The sequence below is a fragment of the Polyodon spathula genome, chromosome 15, assembly GCF_017654505.1.
Source record: "Polyodon spathula isolate WHYD16114869_AA chromosome 15, ASM1765450v1, whole genome shotgun sequence".
NCBI lineage: Eukaryota > Metazoa > Chordata > Actinopteri > Acipenseriformes > Polyodontidae > Polyodon > Polyodon spathula.
The window spans coordinates 14322715-14339947 of NC_054548.1; the positions used below are offsets into that span (position 1 = coordinate 14322715).

Below are 17233 nucleotides of genomic sequence, written 5' to 3' on the forward strand. Positions count from 1 at the left end.
TTACTTGACGCAATATCCTCTGAGGCTAAAGTGACTCGTTTGTCACCTTTGCAGAGGACAGACCTTGAAAACACACTCATTTTTCTTAGAGATTGTCCTGATTCGGGGTAACTCAGACAAGACCCCCATAACAGAAGGTTACACATCTGAGATCAGGCCCTGTTGGTATCGTGATCATCTATGTATCCTGCACGTAAAGCAGTTTGTGGTTTTAACCGGATACATAGATTCCTGGCTGAGTTCAGCACGTAAACTCTGCACATTGCTTTCTGAATTCAGACGAATCAGCAAAAGAATCAACAAAGCAAATATTGCTAGGATTCTGCAGTCGATTTCTATTTAAAAGGACAGCTCATGCTTTGAAAATATACAGTAACACTGGCTGCCTTGGTTGCAGGATGGACTCCTAATTTTTGGATATACAGTATCCAGAGAACTGCTTGCCCTGTTGTGATGAAAACTTGCTAATGATCTGCTATCTACCTGTCGTATATGTGGAGCAACTTGTATGATGTCCAATATCTCATAATATCTGGAGTGGTGCTGAAAATACCCTATACAATACCCTCATGAACTTGTGGTAAGGGAACTGCAGAACCAAGTTTCATCATAACTGCATTGACTGTTCTCAAGAGGTAGGCCATATCTAAAAGAAAAGAACAGGTGCCTCCACCATATCCTAATTGCAGGGAATATGGGGCTTTGCTAAATCGACAGCAGGGCAAATGGACATCATTTAAAATGGTCTAATGCAAGTTAGTAGTTCTGATGACACAACATGGCGACAGCTGCTGAGCTAAATAAAAAATAATTAGAGTACCTTAGGGTTGACACCTTCCGGGAATTGGCAAATGTGTCCGGGTGGTAGGAATTAACAAACCTGGATGCCCTAATATCCGGTTTTAAGTGAAACCCATAAGAAACACCAACCTTCCTTTAATATTTTCTTTGACATACCGTATAACGGGACATTTTGGAATGGAATTAATTTTGGCTTTATTGTCGATTTTGATCGCCAGTAATACTTCCACCAATCAGAGTGTGGCATGTAGTGTGCGATCCCGCCCTCTGACAGACTGGTGGTGTGCAGCATAGGTTAAAGAAGCGCGCACTGGACAAGGGAAAGAATGTGTCGTGTGTCAAAGTGAATATGAGAATGGCAGCGACTGATGAAGCCAATTTGCTTTCAAAAATTTTCTGGAATTGCTGATGCTAACAGGAACTCTGAGGAAGTGTAAACTGCGCCTGCTACTGTGGTACCTGCAGGACTGTTCTTTTTTAGGTTAAGCAGTTTTGTGTTGTGTTTATTTATTTATTTATTTTTACAAGGGGTTAATTTAGTAGCAACCAAAATTGTTTATGTCAGACTTGTTAGAAAATCTGTAAAAATGGTGCGAATTTGCTTTAGATTGTTATTGTCGATATGTGTAGATCCTACTATCCACCAGGTATCGCAAAGTCCCTAAACATTAGGTTAAAATAAATAAGTTCTGCGCCATATAAAAGAAGCTGATTTTGCCAGTGCTTGCTCGTCTATTAACCAGTTTGAAATTTAAAGCGTTTCAGTTTCGGCTTTGTTGTTAAAACCTGTGCAATAGGGTTAATATCCTACAATTATTACACGATGCTGTGATCATTCCACTGCAGTGAACCATAGCTAAGTTTTAAACCTGAGAGTTAGCAAATGCCTATCGTTAAAGTGTACTGCAGCTACTAATCCTTTCCAATTACTGATATATAAGCCATACAAGAACGATAAATATTGGAACTCATTTTTAGAAGGCCTACTTTGTTGTTTTCCAAGTTCGTGTAGTGACATTGTAGATGCTATAACTTGTTACTGGCAATTAGATACTGTTTTAGCAGACACATTTCATTAAGTAAACATGTATTTGAATGTTTTTTTTTTTTTTTTTTAAATTAAAAGTAGAAATACAAAACTGACTTTTCTTTGTGAACCTGCTAAGTGATAAATGCCAATTCAAAAACCATCAAAATCTACTAAGGTACAAATCTGCAAATGTAATACCAGCCAAAATTTCCAGCTATACGGTACATTGGTGTACTGTTTACCACTGAGCTGTACATTATACTGTACCCCCAGCATTTGAATAATGCTTTGCATTACATTGATCTGCGTGTGATTAAATACATAAACTTTACAGTAAAATATGGGTTACCATATATAATTTTAATTAAACCACATATAGGCTATGCGTGCGTGAATATAAACGTTGCATATTTTGCGGTAGCCATTAGTAACATTGAAAAACCCGAACCAAATCTGAATACATTTTGACTCATTTTTTTGTCTTTTTACCGACAGACAACCAATAGAGCCGTAGTTTTAAACATATATTAATAACGTTTGTTAATATTTATTATGGGGTTGGATGGCGAAATTTGCCATGCGGTGGCTGTAAAATAATTCTGACCGTCACAAACGGGCTTTTCAGGCTCAGAAATTATGTGTGTGTAAAACAAACAAAAACAAACAAAACAAAAAAAAACACACACAGACAGGATAGTCGCTCAGAAATTGCACAGATTTACTACAGCGTTACTCCGCAGGTTTGTCTCAGGTATGTATGATTAGCCTACCATGATATACTATTCTTCTGGCTTGCCAGTTCAACTGCTAGAACTATCAAGAGCACAATATATACGTATATTGTACGTATATTGTAAAACAAAACAGTAGTCTGCTTCAGTATAGTCTAACAACAAATGAAATGAAGATGCATTTACACCCGAGACTGGAATACTGTACGCATTATTTACCAATTAAGTCACAAACTTCTGTTGTTCATTAAGAGGAAAACTCGAACAAAGATGCAACAGTTTTATTCTTTGTTTGTTTAACAGTTTATATTATAAAGGACAAATAAAAACACCTTAAAACAATTCTGAAATAATTCCGGGTGACAACATTGAAAACTGTCAACCTACCTGCAGTAAAAACTAAAGAAACGGAATACAGCTTAACAGCAGCAAAAACTGTTTATAAAAATACACGCGTGCTGTACATTTTGCGATGCAGTTGTGACTACTGGATGTGGTGTAGTAACTTTAGTTTCAAACACCTATTAACTATCAAACTACAAAAACAGCCATCATCGTACCACCGCTCGTCTCACTGTTGTGCGCACAAAATGAAGCTCATCTTCTACTTTGCGTTTACTTGGCCCCGAGAGTAGAGTGCCGACTAACATAAAAACGAAAGCATGACATCACAGACGATCACTCTCACTGTTCTGTCAGTTAAAAGTCTTGGTTTAAAACAATTCCAAAAACACATGAATAACTACCCTACCGTATAATTACCCTTATTCACAGACCACTACACTGACGTGTCAGTGCTGGAACCAGCAGACCCGGGACAGTAGTGTGCAGTCCATTTGCTTATGCAGCCAGCAAGAATACCATATATAATCTTACCTGCGTGTTTAATCAAAACGCACCCAGCGGTCTGATCGAGGCTGACTTCTTGCAGTATAGTGAGTTAAAAGGATGACAGCTGTCGGTTGTCTGCCCTGCTGTTGATAGTACGATCCCGATATTTTTTATATCCACGCTTCTTATTCAGCCCTATCGCTCTGAATGCTGCACTACCTCTTGCAGGCAGTTTCTTCTAGGGGCGTGTCTTGTTAGACCCCCCCCCCCCCTTATGTTCAGCGCACCGATCTTGCAGAGCGGACAGTCTGCAGCTGCTGAGCATTTCTAAGCAGATCGCTTTCTTTAAAAAGAACCCCAGACTTGTTTAACAGGACAGGGCCTGCCAATTGTTCATAGAAGAATTCTAATGAATCAGTGTAGAGCCATTGATGGAGTTAGTTACCTGTGGGTGATAATGGTTTTAACGTCCCAGCCTATCTCACAGATGTATTGGATAGAAGACTGCAGCCGTGTGTGAGTTTCTGCTTCTTTCAATAGTAGCAGCAGTTGGGTTTTACGAGGCATTCATCACTGTCATCAATTACTCTATTTCGATTTGCATTCGTTTACCCGCAGACCACAATGGCAATTTAAGAAGTCTTCTGAAGATCCTACACAGCACTCAAATCCTGGCCTACGATCTGTTTCCTCAGTAAAAATGAATATTAAATATAGGCAGGCAATCCTATCACTTAAATAAACCGCCGTAGCTTTTGTTCAGGTACTAAAATAAAGTCAAACTAAAAACAAAACACATTACAATCTCTTAAAAATGTACACCGTCACATGGTAAAATCGTCCATTAATCCAACAGGAAGGGAAGAATTGATTTAGCAAATCACATTATATTAATCCCAACACAACAGAGGTACAGTACTCAAAGACTCTTAAGAGTAGCACAATTGTTATTGTGCTCCATAGTGACTTCGCTGTGTGATTATTTACGAATGTGTTTAATTGACTGCTAAGACATGTTGTTAGTACATGTAATTGTACTAAAGCGATATCTAATCACAGTCCTGGAAGGACTCCACTGTACGTTTAACATGCAATTATCAAATTAAACACTTCGGGGTTTGGATGGAGGTTTAATTGGTTCAATTAAACAATTTAGAACAGTATTGGAATACTAGGAATAGAAGAGCTAGCTCTGGACACCCCTGCTGTACTATGTAAAGACTCTTTACTAATGCACCGTCCTCGGTATTGCAATATTAAACGAGGACACACTGCACTCTCATTGTTAGGGTACTTCAGTGAACTCACGCAGTCTCTTCTGACATTAAGTTACCTGCAGGTGGTGGGACATTTGTTGCTTTCGTTCCACCATTTGGAACCCCTTCCTTACAGATTACCATGGCTTCCATGAATAGACAGTTGCTTCCTCTTTGGACCTATGGAACATAAAGCCAAGTGTTACCCCTACTCAAATCCTATCCTTATCACCATGTATACTCCGGGTAAAATAAATTATAATGACAGTTTGGAGTAAATGTCTTTGAGAATCTCACCCTCACAGTTTACTGTCTTTAGTGTTTCATAGCGAATTTAATAATAATAATAATAATAATAATAATAATAATAATAATAATAATAATAATAATAATAGCACAGTTTTATGTCCCTGTTCTATGGTAGCATTCAGTGAATGGATGATTAAACAGTATGCGCTTTAGAGAACGTAGCATTGTTTTTCAACTGTATCCATTAAACTCTGAATTACCGCATTTACAGAGTAATTACCAGATTACAGCAGCAGAGCATTTTTTCTTTTAGTTTAGCGTGCAAATGTTTTGGTTTGGTTCCCCCTGGCGTTCAAATGAAGTAATGTCAACACTATTTTAATGCTTGGTTTTCTATCTAGACCCATCTATGTGAGTACACTGTGTTTACACTGTAACACTGTAACGTACATGCACAAAATATAATATCTCTATTACATGGCAAATCAGTGTAAGAAAGTCTAAAATGATTTAATGTACTTATTGATACTATTTCTCGACTTCGAGGTTTCATTGTGTGTTTTTGAACGACCAAAATGCACTCAGTACTGGGTTATATTAACTGTATAGTGACGTAACAACATACACGTTCTTCTTCCTTCAACCTTTCCCAACAGCCACTGTAATATAGTCACCCTAACACTAGACGGCGACACAGCAGGACATCTATCCTAGTGTGACGTGATGTATCCTCTTGCTTTACAGTTGCTAGTCAAACAGTTCACGAGTGACAACTACACTGCTGTATAAAAGAAGTGTCGGAGTGAAGGGATTGCATATAAAATATTACGTGTTTCCAATAATGGAGGACTACCAACCTAACGATGAGGTATTACTCTACTTTTCTAGAAACTAAAAAGTACTGTTGTATCACGCAATATTTAGTAGTTGCGGGGGATACCTTAATTAAATGTAGTAAACGTGTTAGCGTGTCCTCTGAAAAGAAAAACATAAAGAAATATTCGCGGTTTAATTTTTATTAACACGTCTGAAGTGTTGTGTTTACAAATTTATATAAATTAGTTAGAAACAGTAGTCAGAAAAAAAAATCAGCTGCATACCTGCCTGATTTTGATTATATGTTGCAGGCTGCATCGTATGGGTGTGGCTGTGGAGATCCGTCTGATGCTGTTGCGTTAGTGGTGTTAAACTAACATTAACTCAGACTGGTTTAGTTATACTTCTATGCTCAACCGTTTAATACTAGTTGTTAGACAATGGTTGAAGAAGTTACTGATCTAAGTTTATTCAACCCTCTACTCAGTGTTCTTGGTTAGATAGACCAGTAAAACAGTTATCGCATTTTTTGTATGTCTGTTACATTAAGTCAGTATTTAACAAGAAAGGGCTTTGATTGTCTCAAAGAGACTATTAGAAATGAAGAATTTAAACCCCTTTCCTGATCAAATAGATTAGCATTTACTAAATAATCGAGCAAACCTGCTGTACAAAATAGATGCAATTTCGGATTTGTAAAGTGCGCATGACTTTTGTAATGAAAGTATGTGACATGTTACATAGGACAGTTAAAAAATAAAAATAAAAAAACCTGTAGATTGTTGTCTGCAAAGTCTAAAATGTTATTTTATTCATATCCCAAGGTTTCCTTTAATGCAGATGAGGCCAGCAACTACGTCAAAGAGGTATGTACAGTGTTTTTGATTTGGTGTGTGTATCTTGCTGTACAGACTAATATTTGCAAACCTTCTCAATTCTTCTGACCATGAAACATATTCTGTGTAAATTGAGACTTCATCTTATTCTCAGTGCATTGAAAGTATCATTGGTGGGGTGGACTACAATCAAAACAAAGTGAACCAGTGGACAGCCAGTATTGTGGAACACTCTCTAACTCAGCTTGTTAAACAAGGGAAACCTTTTAAATACATTGGTGAGTACCTTGAGGGACTTAGTGTTAATCAACAGAACACTTTCCACTAACTGCTCTATTACAAGTTGCACCTCTATGTTCTGCTGAAATACCTTCAGGTTTAACCAAAAAATTAGAATGCATTATTGTACATGTTTTAAGATTGTTTGTCATTTGCGGAATTCTATATTTATCTCAGTTATAATCAGCAATATTGTGTGAATTGCAGTAAACTGCGCTGTAATGCAGAAGAGTGGAGCTGGTCTACACACAGCCAATTCCTGTTACTGGGACACTGCTACGGATGGTAAGACATTGTTACTGATTCAGATTGGAATTGACTTTGTGGAGACAGTCTTTCCATTAACCCTGCTTCAGTGCCTGTTCAGAGAATAGCATTGCTTGGGGAGCTAGGAGTAGGCCAAGTCTGGCTTCAGAGATGCTTGCAGCTATTCATCTGTATTCTGTCCAGCAGGAGCGTCTGGAGATCATATTATGAAGAGCTTTAAGGTGCTAATTGCATTCAAAGGGGTCCAAAGGGATAGGGGATGTAAATTCTGTGTGGCAGGGAATTTAATGTGTAAATCTTATTATTTCTTTGACTATCCTTGTGTAAAAAAAAAAAAAAAAAATAAGTAGGTGTTGCTGAAATAACTCCTTGTCCAAGTTTACATGTTTAATTTAGCAGTCGTTTTTTTCTTCACAATTATATCCCATGATAAACAATAGCTCTAGTGTTCTGCATTTCCAGTTTTTTTTTTTTTTTTTTTTAACTGAATGTCGTTTTTTTACTGATTTGTACCTGATTTTTGTATACTGTTCAATATCTTCCCGGTACTATTTTCTAGGAAATGCACAATATTTTGATTAAAAGATTGTTTCATTGATTAAAATGCAGCCCCCCATTGCATCCTAGTATACAGCAGATTAAATAACGTTCATTCGCGACACAAACAAACGCATTCACCGGATTCTGTTGGCCAATCAGAGTCTGATTATTGTGGCAATTTTTGAGCATAGTAACTACTAGCTTGATCAAAGACTAAATTGAAGTACTTAAACGAAAATATAATATTTTTAGTGGATGAGTAATGGGGAGAAAATGTAAATCAGTTTCTCAATAGTGAAAAGAAAATTATTTTTTTTAAGTATACAAAAAGCAAAAATAGCAGGTGGGTCAGATGAGGCAGAAAAACCATATTTAAATGGAAAACAAAACATTTTATTATTCAAAAGGAGTGGTACAAAACAAGAAAAACTTAAATGAAACATAAATAACTGTTTTGCAATGGGTCTCTGTACATACAAAATTGTATATAAACATTTTATTTTATTTGTAAAAATAAAATCAGAGGGTCTTTTTTTTCGAAAATAGTATACAATGCACTACTTCAAAACATAAATAACTATAATACAACATATTATTTACATAACATATTTATTTAGTCTACATACGTGGCAGCCTTCTAACCTGTACAGTCCACACACTACACGCCTCTCCACTTTCCCTGAGCATTTACCGCAGACTGCCCTTCCACAACTGGCGCAGGCATCCAAAGTTTTGTTTTCGTTGCATTTTGCAACCTGGCACTGTTTCCTCTTGCGTGTGGGTGCAGCATTGCCAGAAGGGGCATATGTCTCTGCCCTTTTCTGATGCATATGTGCTTGCCAAAGCTCCATGGCTAACTGCAAGATGAAGTCCCTCCTGTTGCAGTTTTCCCAGGTACATTCCTTATACAAAACGTACACATTGATGGCTGCCATGTCCAAAATGTTATAAAATACAGCCACAGGCCACCGACAAGATCCGCCTGTGACAGAATACTGTCATGCCATCTGGTCCAGCACATCCACACTGAACTTTTTGGCATTGTAGTATTCTACTGTCATAGGCTTCTTTTTGCCATCGGTTCTGATCGCCACTGTTTTGTGCATAGAGCTGAGAATGAACCTGCAATGCTATACACAGGGGGTTACCTATGACTCACAGAGGCGTGTTTTTCAAACACTCAAAGAATGTGATGTGATTGTATTGGAAAGGACAGGCAGGATTATAGGTTATATTTGATCAATAAATATGTATTCAAATAACTGGTTAAAATGACCGGTTTTGGCACTTCTAGGTAAACATGTTTATAATCATCAATTTCTTGAATATGCAGCTCAAATGCCGTCAGTATCTACATATATTAAGGGAAAGTCAAGAACGGCCATGCGCATTACATTCCGGAACGCAGAGTAATTTAAATTTTAAAACCCAAAACGGTCAAATGACTGGCTTGGCTCTTCTAGTGTTAATCAGAAACCAGAACTACTACACATCATAATCCACACCTAAATTTTGTCTACTGAGATTATTTTTCTCTGATTTCTACTGATGTTTCAATTAAACACTTTTTTACTGATCTTATCCCTATTTTAATACATGTAAAATAAACTCCGAAAAATTCCCGTTAAGTTTTTTTTAAAGATAAAAACCGAAGATGCGGAACACTAAATATATTATATGAAGAAATGTATCAACATCATCTTGTGTTTACTATTAAGGAGATACAGAACATGATACTTGTTGGTTTATTTGTTTTAAAGAACATTTGTTACTAACTGTTGCTTTCCTTTGCAGTCTGTCTCATTGTAGTAGTTTTATTTTACAAAAAATCACTGTTAGCAGTAGCCAGGGTCAATGCAGATTTTACTGAGAATTTCTTTTAGCTGCTCAGAGCATGCCTCCATGACAAAGGTGATGATGGTGAGGTTGTATTTAGGATTAGATTAGATTGAGGAGCGGTCTAACTGACCTATGTCTAAGATCTTGTGATGGCAGTGAAAAAATTAATAATCTGTAACTCTGCATTCCCATTACTATGTTCAAAAGTTCAGATCAATACTAAAAGGCGTTCAACAGACATAAACTTCACAAGCGTTTATAGAAACAAACATACAAACAAGAAAAAAAACAGTAGGGCTGTGCATGTGCATGCAGCTTACGCACACAAATATCTATTAAATGGACAAAGGTATTGTTGTTTTGTTTTAGATACATCAATAAGACAGCCTACGCAAGGAAATAACAATCCTGAGTTGTTAAAAACCAAATAAGTATTCATACTGTGCTCTGTAAGCAGGAATAATTTGAAAACCTATTTGTTTATGTTTTCCACAGGAAACTGCACAGTAAGATGGGAGAATCGGACCATGTATTGCGTCGTCTCTGTTTTTGCAGTTGCTGTCACCCTGTAGCTGTTTGAAAGCTGGACATGAACACACACACACAGAGACACCAAATCCTTGACAATCTAATGTTGTTTTTGACATAAAATGAGTATAATAACACAAGAATTAGTTGTTAATAAACACACAGGTATGTACTCTTCTAGAACCATGCACCCAAGCTACAGTGAGGGGTATTTGAATAGGAGATAATCGATGGAAGGGTTGAATGTCACAGCTAAGGGGCTTTTTGATAAGGATTTGTTAATGAACACACAGGTATGCACTGTTCTGGAATCCCAAGCTACTAAATTACTGTTTTCCCATTTTTTAAAAAATTATTTATTGATATTCTGTGATGAAAGCAATAACACGGGCCCTTTTGTTCCAGGTTAGCTGGTTTTTGCCAGGTATTCCTTCTTATAATGTCTTGTCTTAAAAGTTCAGCATAGAAACCCAAACTCTTTTTTTTTGTTTGTTTGTTTTTTGGGAGGCTTGTGTGTGTCTCAAGTGGTGCTGGGTGACTTCCATGGTATCAGCCAGTTGATAGTAGTGTACAATAACAAAACTAAAGCTAGTCATTTTATTATTACCATTTTCTATACAAAAATGTCTTATTTAATTGTTAAAGCATTATTATTAAGATCCTGAAACAGCAAATTCAAATACCCCTTCATGACAAAGGATAACATTGTTAAATTGTGTGGTCAGTTTTCAGATTTCACAGCCCTGTTCGTTCTGTTTAGATATTGCTGTTAATTTTCAGTAAAATTAAGGATGCACCAAGTCAAAGTTTTTGGGATTTGGTCAAATACCGAATTCATCTCAAAAGGTTCGGCCGCATACTGAATCATCAAAAACTGTCAAGAAAATTGAAGGAAACTGTTGAATGAAAAACAGACTGGCAGCTACTTACAAACAAGGGACGCGCATAATCTATAGTTCTGAGCCTTTTAGTTAATAGTTTTTTTATTACCGAACGGAAATATATCCCTGAATAAGATTTCAGTTTGAAATGTACACAATTTACCACTAGCCGCCTCCCAACCACAATAGAAATGTCAAAATACAGAACCATTTACTTTCTTTACAAGAAAGGAGAGCTGCACCTCTGTTTTCTTTAATGACATTTCAACCTGTGTCACCTGATCTGAAAGTTATGAGGGAAAAATTATTGTGATTAGTGACCTGAATCTCCCTGCGAAATAAAACCCACGTTGATTTAAATGTACCGTGTGTATAAAACATATCAAATAGGCTACAAAATAGTTTAAAAAAATATTTTAATAAAACACAGCAGTTTCCAAATGGTTCCATATATTGGCACATTACAATAAAGTAATTTAATTTACTAAAGCATGTTGTTCAGCAACGTCTTGCACGTCTGATAGTAAAGTTATAAAATATATATAAATATATTTCTGTGCACCGATTTTTTTTAAATTTTTTTATTTTTTTATTTATTTATTTTATCTCAGTATTAGAACATAAGAACATAAGAAAGTTTACAAACGAGAGGAGGCCATTCGGCCCATCTTGCTCGTTTGGTTGTTAGTAGCTTATTGATCCCAAAATCTCATCAAGCAGCTTCTTGAAGGATCCCAGGGTGTCAGCTTCAACAACATTACTGGGGAGTTGATTCCAGACCCTCACAATTCTCTGTGTAAAAAAGTGTCTCCTATTTTCTGTTCTGAATGCCCCTTTTTCTAAACTCCATTTGTGACCCCTGGTCCTTGTTTCTTTTTTCAGGCTGAAAAAGTCCCTTGGGTCGACACTGTCAATACCTTTTAGAATTTTGAATGCTTGAATTAGGTCGCCACGTAGTCTTCTTTGTTCAAGACTGAACAGATTCAATTCTTTTAGCCTGTCTGCATATGACATGCCTTTTAAGCCTGGAATAATTCTGGTCGCTCTTCTTTGCACTCTTTCTAGAGCAGCAATATCTTTTTTATAGCGAGGTGACCAGAACTGAACACAATATTCAAGATGAGGTCTTACTAGTGCATTGTACAGTTTTAACATTACTTCCCTTGATTTAAATTCAACACTTTTCACAATGTATCCGAGCATCTTGTTAGCCTTTTTTATAGCTTCCCCACATTGTCTAGATGAAGACATTTCTGAGTCAACAAAAAAACTCCTAGGTCTTTTTCATAGATTCCTTCTCCAATTTCAATATCTCCCATATGATATTTATAATGTACATTTTTATTTCCTGCGTGCAGTACCTTACACTTTTCTCTATTAAATGTCATTTGCCATGTGTCTGCCCAGTTCTGAATCTTGTCTAGATCATTTTGAATGACCTTTGCTGCTGCAACAGTGTTTGCCACTCCTCCTACTTTTGTGTCGTCTGCAAATTTAACAAGTTTGCTTACTATACCAGAATCTAAATCATTAATGTAGATTAGGAATAGCAGAGGACCTAATACTGATCCCTGTGGTACACCGCTGGTTACCACACTCCATTCTGAGGTTTTTCCTCTAATCAGTACTTTCTGTTTTCTACATGTTAACCACTCCCTAATCCATGTACATGTGTTTCCTTGAATCCCAACTGCGTTCAGTTTGAGAATTAATCTTTTGTGCGGGACTTTGTCAAAAGCTTTCTGGAAATCTAAATAAACCATGTCATATGCTTTGCAATTATCCATTATCGATGTTGCATCCTCAAAAAAATCAAGCAAGTTAGTTAGGCACGATCTCCCTTTCCTAAAACCATGTTGACTGTCTCCCAGTACCCTGTTACCATATAGGTAATTTTCCATTTTGGATCTTATTATAGTTTCCATAAGTTTGCATATAATAGAAGTCAGGCTTACTGGTCTGTAGTTACCTGGTTCAGTTTTGTTTCCCTTTTTGTGGATCGGTATTACGTTTGCAATTTTCCAGTCTGTCGGTACCACCCCTGTGTCAAGAGACTGCTGCATGATCTTGGTTAGCGGTTTGTAAATTACTTCTTTCATTTCTTTGAGTACTACTGGGAGGATCTCATCCGGCCCAGGGGATTTGTTTATTTTAAGAGCTCCTAGTCCCTTTAACACTTCTGCCTCAGTTATGCTAAAGTTATTTAAAACTGGATAGGAACTGGATGACATGTGGGGCATGTTGTCAGTATCTTCCTTTGTAAAAACTTGTGAAAAGTAATCATTTAACATATTTGCTATTTTTTTGCCAAATTATCTAGAACACGTTTGACAGACAAAGCAACAAAGCCCAAAAGTCTACAACAGTTTACTGTTACTATATATTACAGGTTTACTGCATAACTTTACTCCATGAAAAGTGTGATGTGATGTGCTGTTGTGTTCAGGGTGGGGGTTTTGCATTCAGCGTCTGAGTGACGTGTTTAGTGCGTGCACCCCTAGTAATTTATGGAGTTGAAAGCTACGACAGAGTTCATCAAACATGTTCTTGTTATTAAATACAACAGTTACATTCAATACCAGATTCGTGTCTTTTATTCAAAGAACTGCACACACTGGGGGGAATGTATTGAAGTGGATGTGCGTCTGGGCGGATGTAGGATTCTGACTTGGTTCACAAAGTATTCGGCCGAATCCGAACCCTGCTCAAAAAGTAGTTATTCAGGCCGAATCTGAAACTGATTCCTGGATTCAGTGCATCTCTAAGTAAAATACACATTTTTTTTCTGTTTCAGCCCTGCTATGTTGTTGTAATTTTTCACTTCTCTTGAAAAGCATAGGCTATTAAACCTTATATACATTGTATCTACTGTTATTTTATTACAGTACAAAGCTTGATAGTGTCTGAATTGCCAGTTGGCAGCCGGGAAATTAAGTAGAATTAGTATTAACTAGTGCTTAACTATAAATATAATGTTATAATGCCATCAGGGATACATTTTTCATTTGGATCTGACAACAAAGTCATATTTTGTAACTTTGCATTACTTTAACACACAGCAGAGGCACAAACACCTCTCGGCTCAATTGGAAATGTTTTATATCTAATTAGATGGATTATTTTTTTTAAAAACCCCAGTAGGAGGTTGTGTACAAAACATGTATACCCTACAACAGTGGTATTCACTTGTGGCTGTTTCAATGTATTCCAGTCCAGGAACTTGTTCCAGCCACGTCCTTGACTATTGAATTGAGCAGTCCAGAGCCTTGTTCAAAAAAGCTGTTAAATTGGACCTAGATTAAATAACTAACAGTTTGGTTAGTACAAGGGCCTGGATTGGAATGGATTGAAAGGTCTACATGTGAATGATCACAGCCCTGTAAAGTTACCAAATCAGAAATAATCAACCCTCTAAATGCTATTCTCAAAAGAGAAGAGAGCTTCCTAAAAGCATAACAAGATAACCCCCTATTTGCCAAATAACTGTATACGGTTATATAGTCAGGGTTTTGAGAGGAGTAGAACAAGGAACAGATGTGTGTGAACAGGAGGGGGCTGTCTTGCACATACACATGCTTTAATAGTGAACCATGAACTTTCTTCTAGCAGACCTGGGAGCAATAGCTATAATAGAGATGACTTTGCAAATACCTCTGCAGTCTTGGTTAACCAATTCAATATACAAATAAATTGATTTGATGAGTAAATAAATCAGAAAGCTATAGTGTAACTGCCATTTGAGTAATGTTATATGAAATACCGATACGAGCAATCACACTAGGTGGATGACTTTGTTTCCCTTTTTAATGTTCAAAGCATTCTTTTTGTTGCAATTTGCAGTAATTTATCATTTTAACCTGCAGCTTGTATTAACTGGATATGTTAATTCTTACACTTAGTTGAAATAAACTGGTTTGTGGTATTATTGTATTCTCTGTGATGCATTAATGAGTAGATTTGTAAACACTGCAAAAATATGTAATACTTCAGCCTTAATAAAGCTTCAGTTATATTCAGGATTGTGATAGCTTGCTGTTTTGCATTGAAGAAACTTTAAAACTGGATAACATGAAATGTCTCTTTAATGTGCGATCTGCTGAGTATTAATGTCCTCTTCATGCTTCCATAGTATATATGACACGCTGTTAATAAAAGATAATAATCATACCATATACTATGGTACTGAAATTTTGTACATAAAGTTGTGTTTTGACTATTTTGTATATGTATGTATGAAGAAAAAAAAAACATAAATCATAAACTGACTGTCAAGCCAGTCATCTACCACACTCACTGAACTTGCCTGGAAAGTCCTGACCCCCTGATTCATCAGATGCATGGCTGATCGGGTTCTCTGAAGCATGAGTGGATTAACTAGCATCAGGTGATTTTCATCTTCTGTGTATGGGTGTGCAAAGACCAGTGCATAGCTTCCCAACCAAGACAAGCCCTCAGCCAAGATAAGCCTTTAACTATTATAAGTTGATTATTACCAGTTTTTAACATTAAAATATGCTGCAGGCTGTTGTACTAGAATATACCATGATACAAGCATATTGGTTAAATTACAGATACAGTAGTGTAGTAAGGAATGAACCCATTATTAGCACATCTAATCCAGTGTCAAATCAGTAAACTGTAACGGATTTAACTTTGTGGGTACTTGAGTTTCCATTCTCCATCCTGTAAATCCAGTGCCTCCCAAATAAGTTTGTTTTTGGAACCAGTAAATCAGAGCATTGACTGCTATGTCCACGTCTATGCTTGTTTTAGTGTAACAGTTTTTTTAAGCCATGTTCACAGAACATGATTTTGAGATGCATTTAACAAAAAAAGGGAAACAGTGTTTTAAAATGTGATGTTTCATTTGACCTGTTGCAATAAATGGATTGGGAGTTTGGTCATGGGTCATTGTGGTAAACTATTTCTTCACACATTTCTGTAAGTATTGAGGAACACAAGACACTGACAGAGGAACTGTCAAAGCTACCATATGTACTGAGAAAACAGGATGGTAAGAGGTTACTAAGCTAAAATCTAAACTCGCTCCTTTCACTGCAGGTCACTTCTCTGCACAGCGCTGCCAAGATGTTAATCAGTTATTTTCCTACCTACTCAGGTGTGAGTGTGTATATATATATAGTACTGTGAAAAAGTTTTAGGCAGGTGTGAAAAAATGCTGTAAAATAAGAATGCTTTCAAAAATAGACATGTTAATAGTTTATATTTATCAATTAACAAAATGCGAGAATAGAAAATGAGTGAATAGAAGAAACATCTACATCAAATCAATATTTGGTTTGACCACCCTTTGCTTTCAAAACAGCATCAATTCTTCTAGGTACACTTGCACACAGTTTTTGAAGGAACTCGGCAGGTAGGTTGGCCCAAACATCTTGGAGAACTAACCATAGTTCTTCTGTGGATTTAAGCAGCCTCAGTTGCTTCTCTCTCTTCATGTAATCCCAGACAGACTCGATGATGTTGAGATCAGGGCTCTGTGGGGGCCATACCATCACTTCCAGGACTCCTTGTTCTTTACACTGAAGATAGTTCTTAATGACTTGCTGTATGTTTGGGGTCGTCGTCATGCTGCAGAATAAATTTGGGGCCAATCAGATGCCTCCCTGATGGTATTGCATGATGGATAAGTACCTGCCTGTACTTCTCAGCATTGAGGAGACCATTCATTCTGACCAAATCCCCAACTCCATTTGCAGAAGTGCAGCCCCAAACTTGCAAGGAACCTCCACCATGCTTCACTGTTGCCTGCAGACACTCATTCGTGTACCGCTCTCCAGCCCTTCGGCGAACAAACTGCCTTCTGCTACAGCCAAATATTTCAAATTTTGACTCATCAGTCCAGAACACCTGCTGCCATTTTTCTGCACCCCAGTTCCTGTGTTTTCATGCATAGTTGAGTCGCTTGGTCTTGTTTCCACGTCGGAGGTATGGCTTTTTGGCCGCAAGTCTCCCATGAAGGCCATTTCTGACCAGACTTCTCCAGACAGTAGATGGGTATACCAGGGTCCCACTGCCAATTTTTTCTGCCAATTCTGAGCTGATGGCATCGCTGGACATCTTCCGATTGTGAAGGGAAGTAAGCATGATGTGTCTTTTATCTGCTGCAGTAAGTTTATTTGTCTATTTTTGAAAGCATTCTTTATAGCATTTTTTCACACCTGCCTAAAACTTTTGCACAGTACTATATATATAATGTGTGTGTGTGTGTGTGTGTGCATATATATATATATATATATATATATATATATATATATATATATATATATATATATATATATATGTGCATGCAATGCCTAAGGAGTATAAAGAATGCAAAATACCCCGC

The 17233-nt window shown here is 37.0% G+C and overlaps 2 protein-coding genes across 2 annotated transcripts in view; one reads left to right on the forward strand and one right to left on the reverse strand.

Moving 5' to 3' along the window:
* The window catches only part of LOC121327872 (synaptotagmin-like protein 5), a 73587-nt gene extending 69999 nt beyond the window's left edge, over positions 1-3588 (reverse strand). The window contains exon 1 of the mRNA XM_041272165.1: positions 3439-3588. The gene's annotated coding sequence lies outside the window, so the exon portion shown is untranslated. The remainder of the gene's footprint in view (positions 1-3438) is intronic.
* A 2059-nt stretch (positions 3589-5647) lies between these two features.
* Positions 5648-11275, forward strand: LOC121327475 (dynein light chain Tctex-type 1-like). The gene is made up of 5 exons (XM_041271546.1): positions 5648-5766; positions 6539-6580; positions 6705-6828; positions 7037-7114; positions 9971-11275. Exons 1-5 carry the CDS (start codon positions 5740-5742, stop codon positions 10045-10047), a joined length of 348 nt encoding a protein of 115 aa, XP_041127480.1. The 5' UTR covers positions 5648-5739; the 3' UTR covers positions 10048-11275.
* Positions 11276-17233: the final 5958 nt, after the last annotated feature.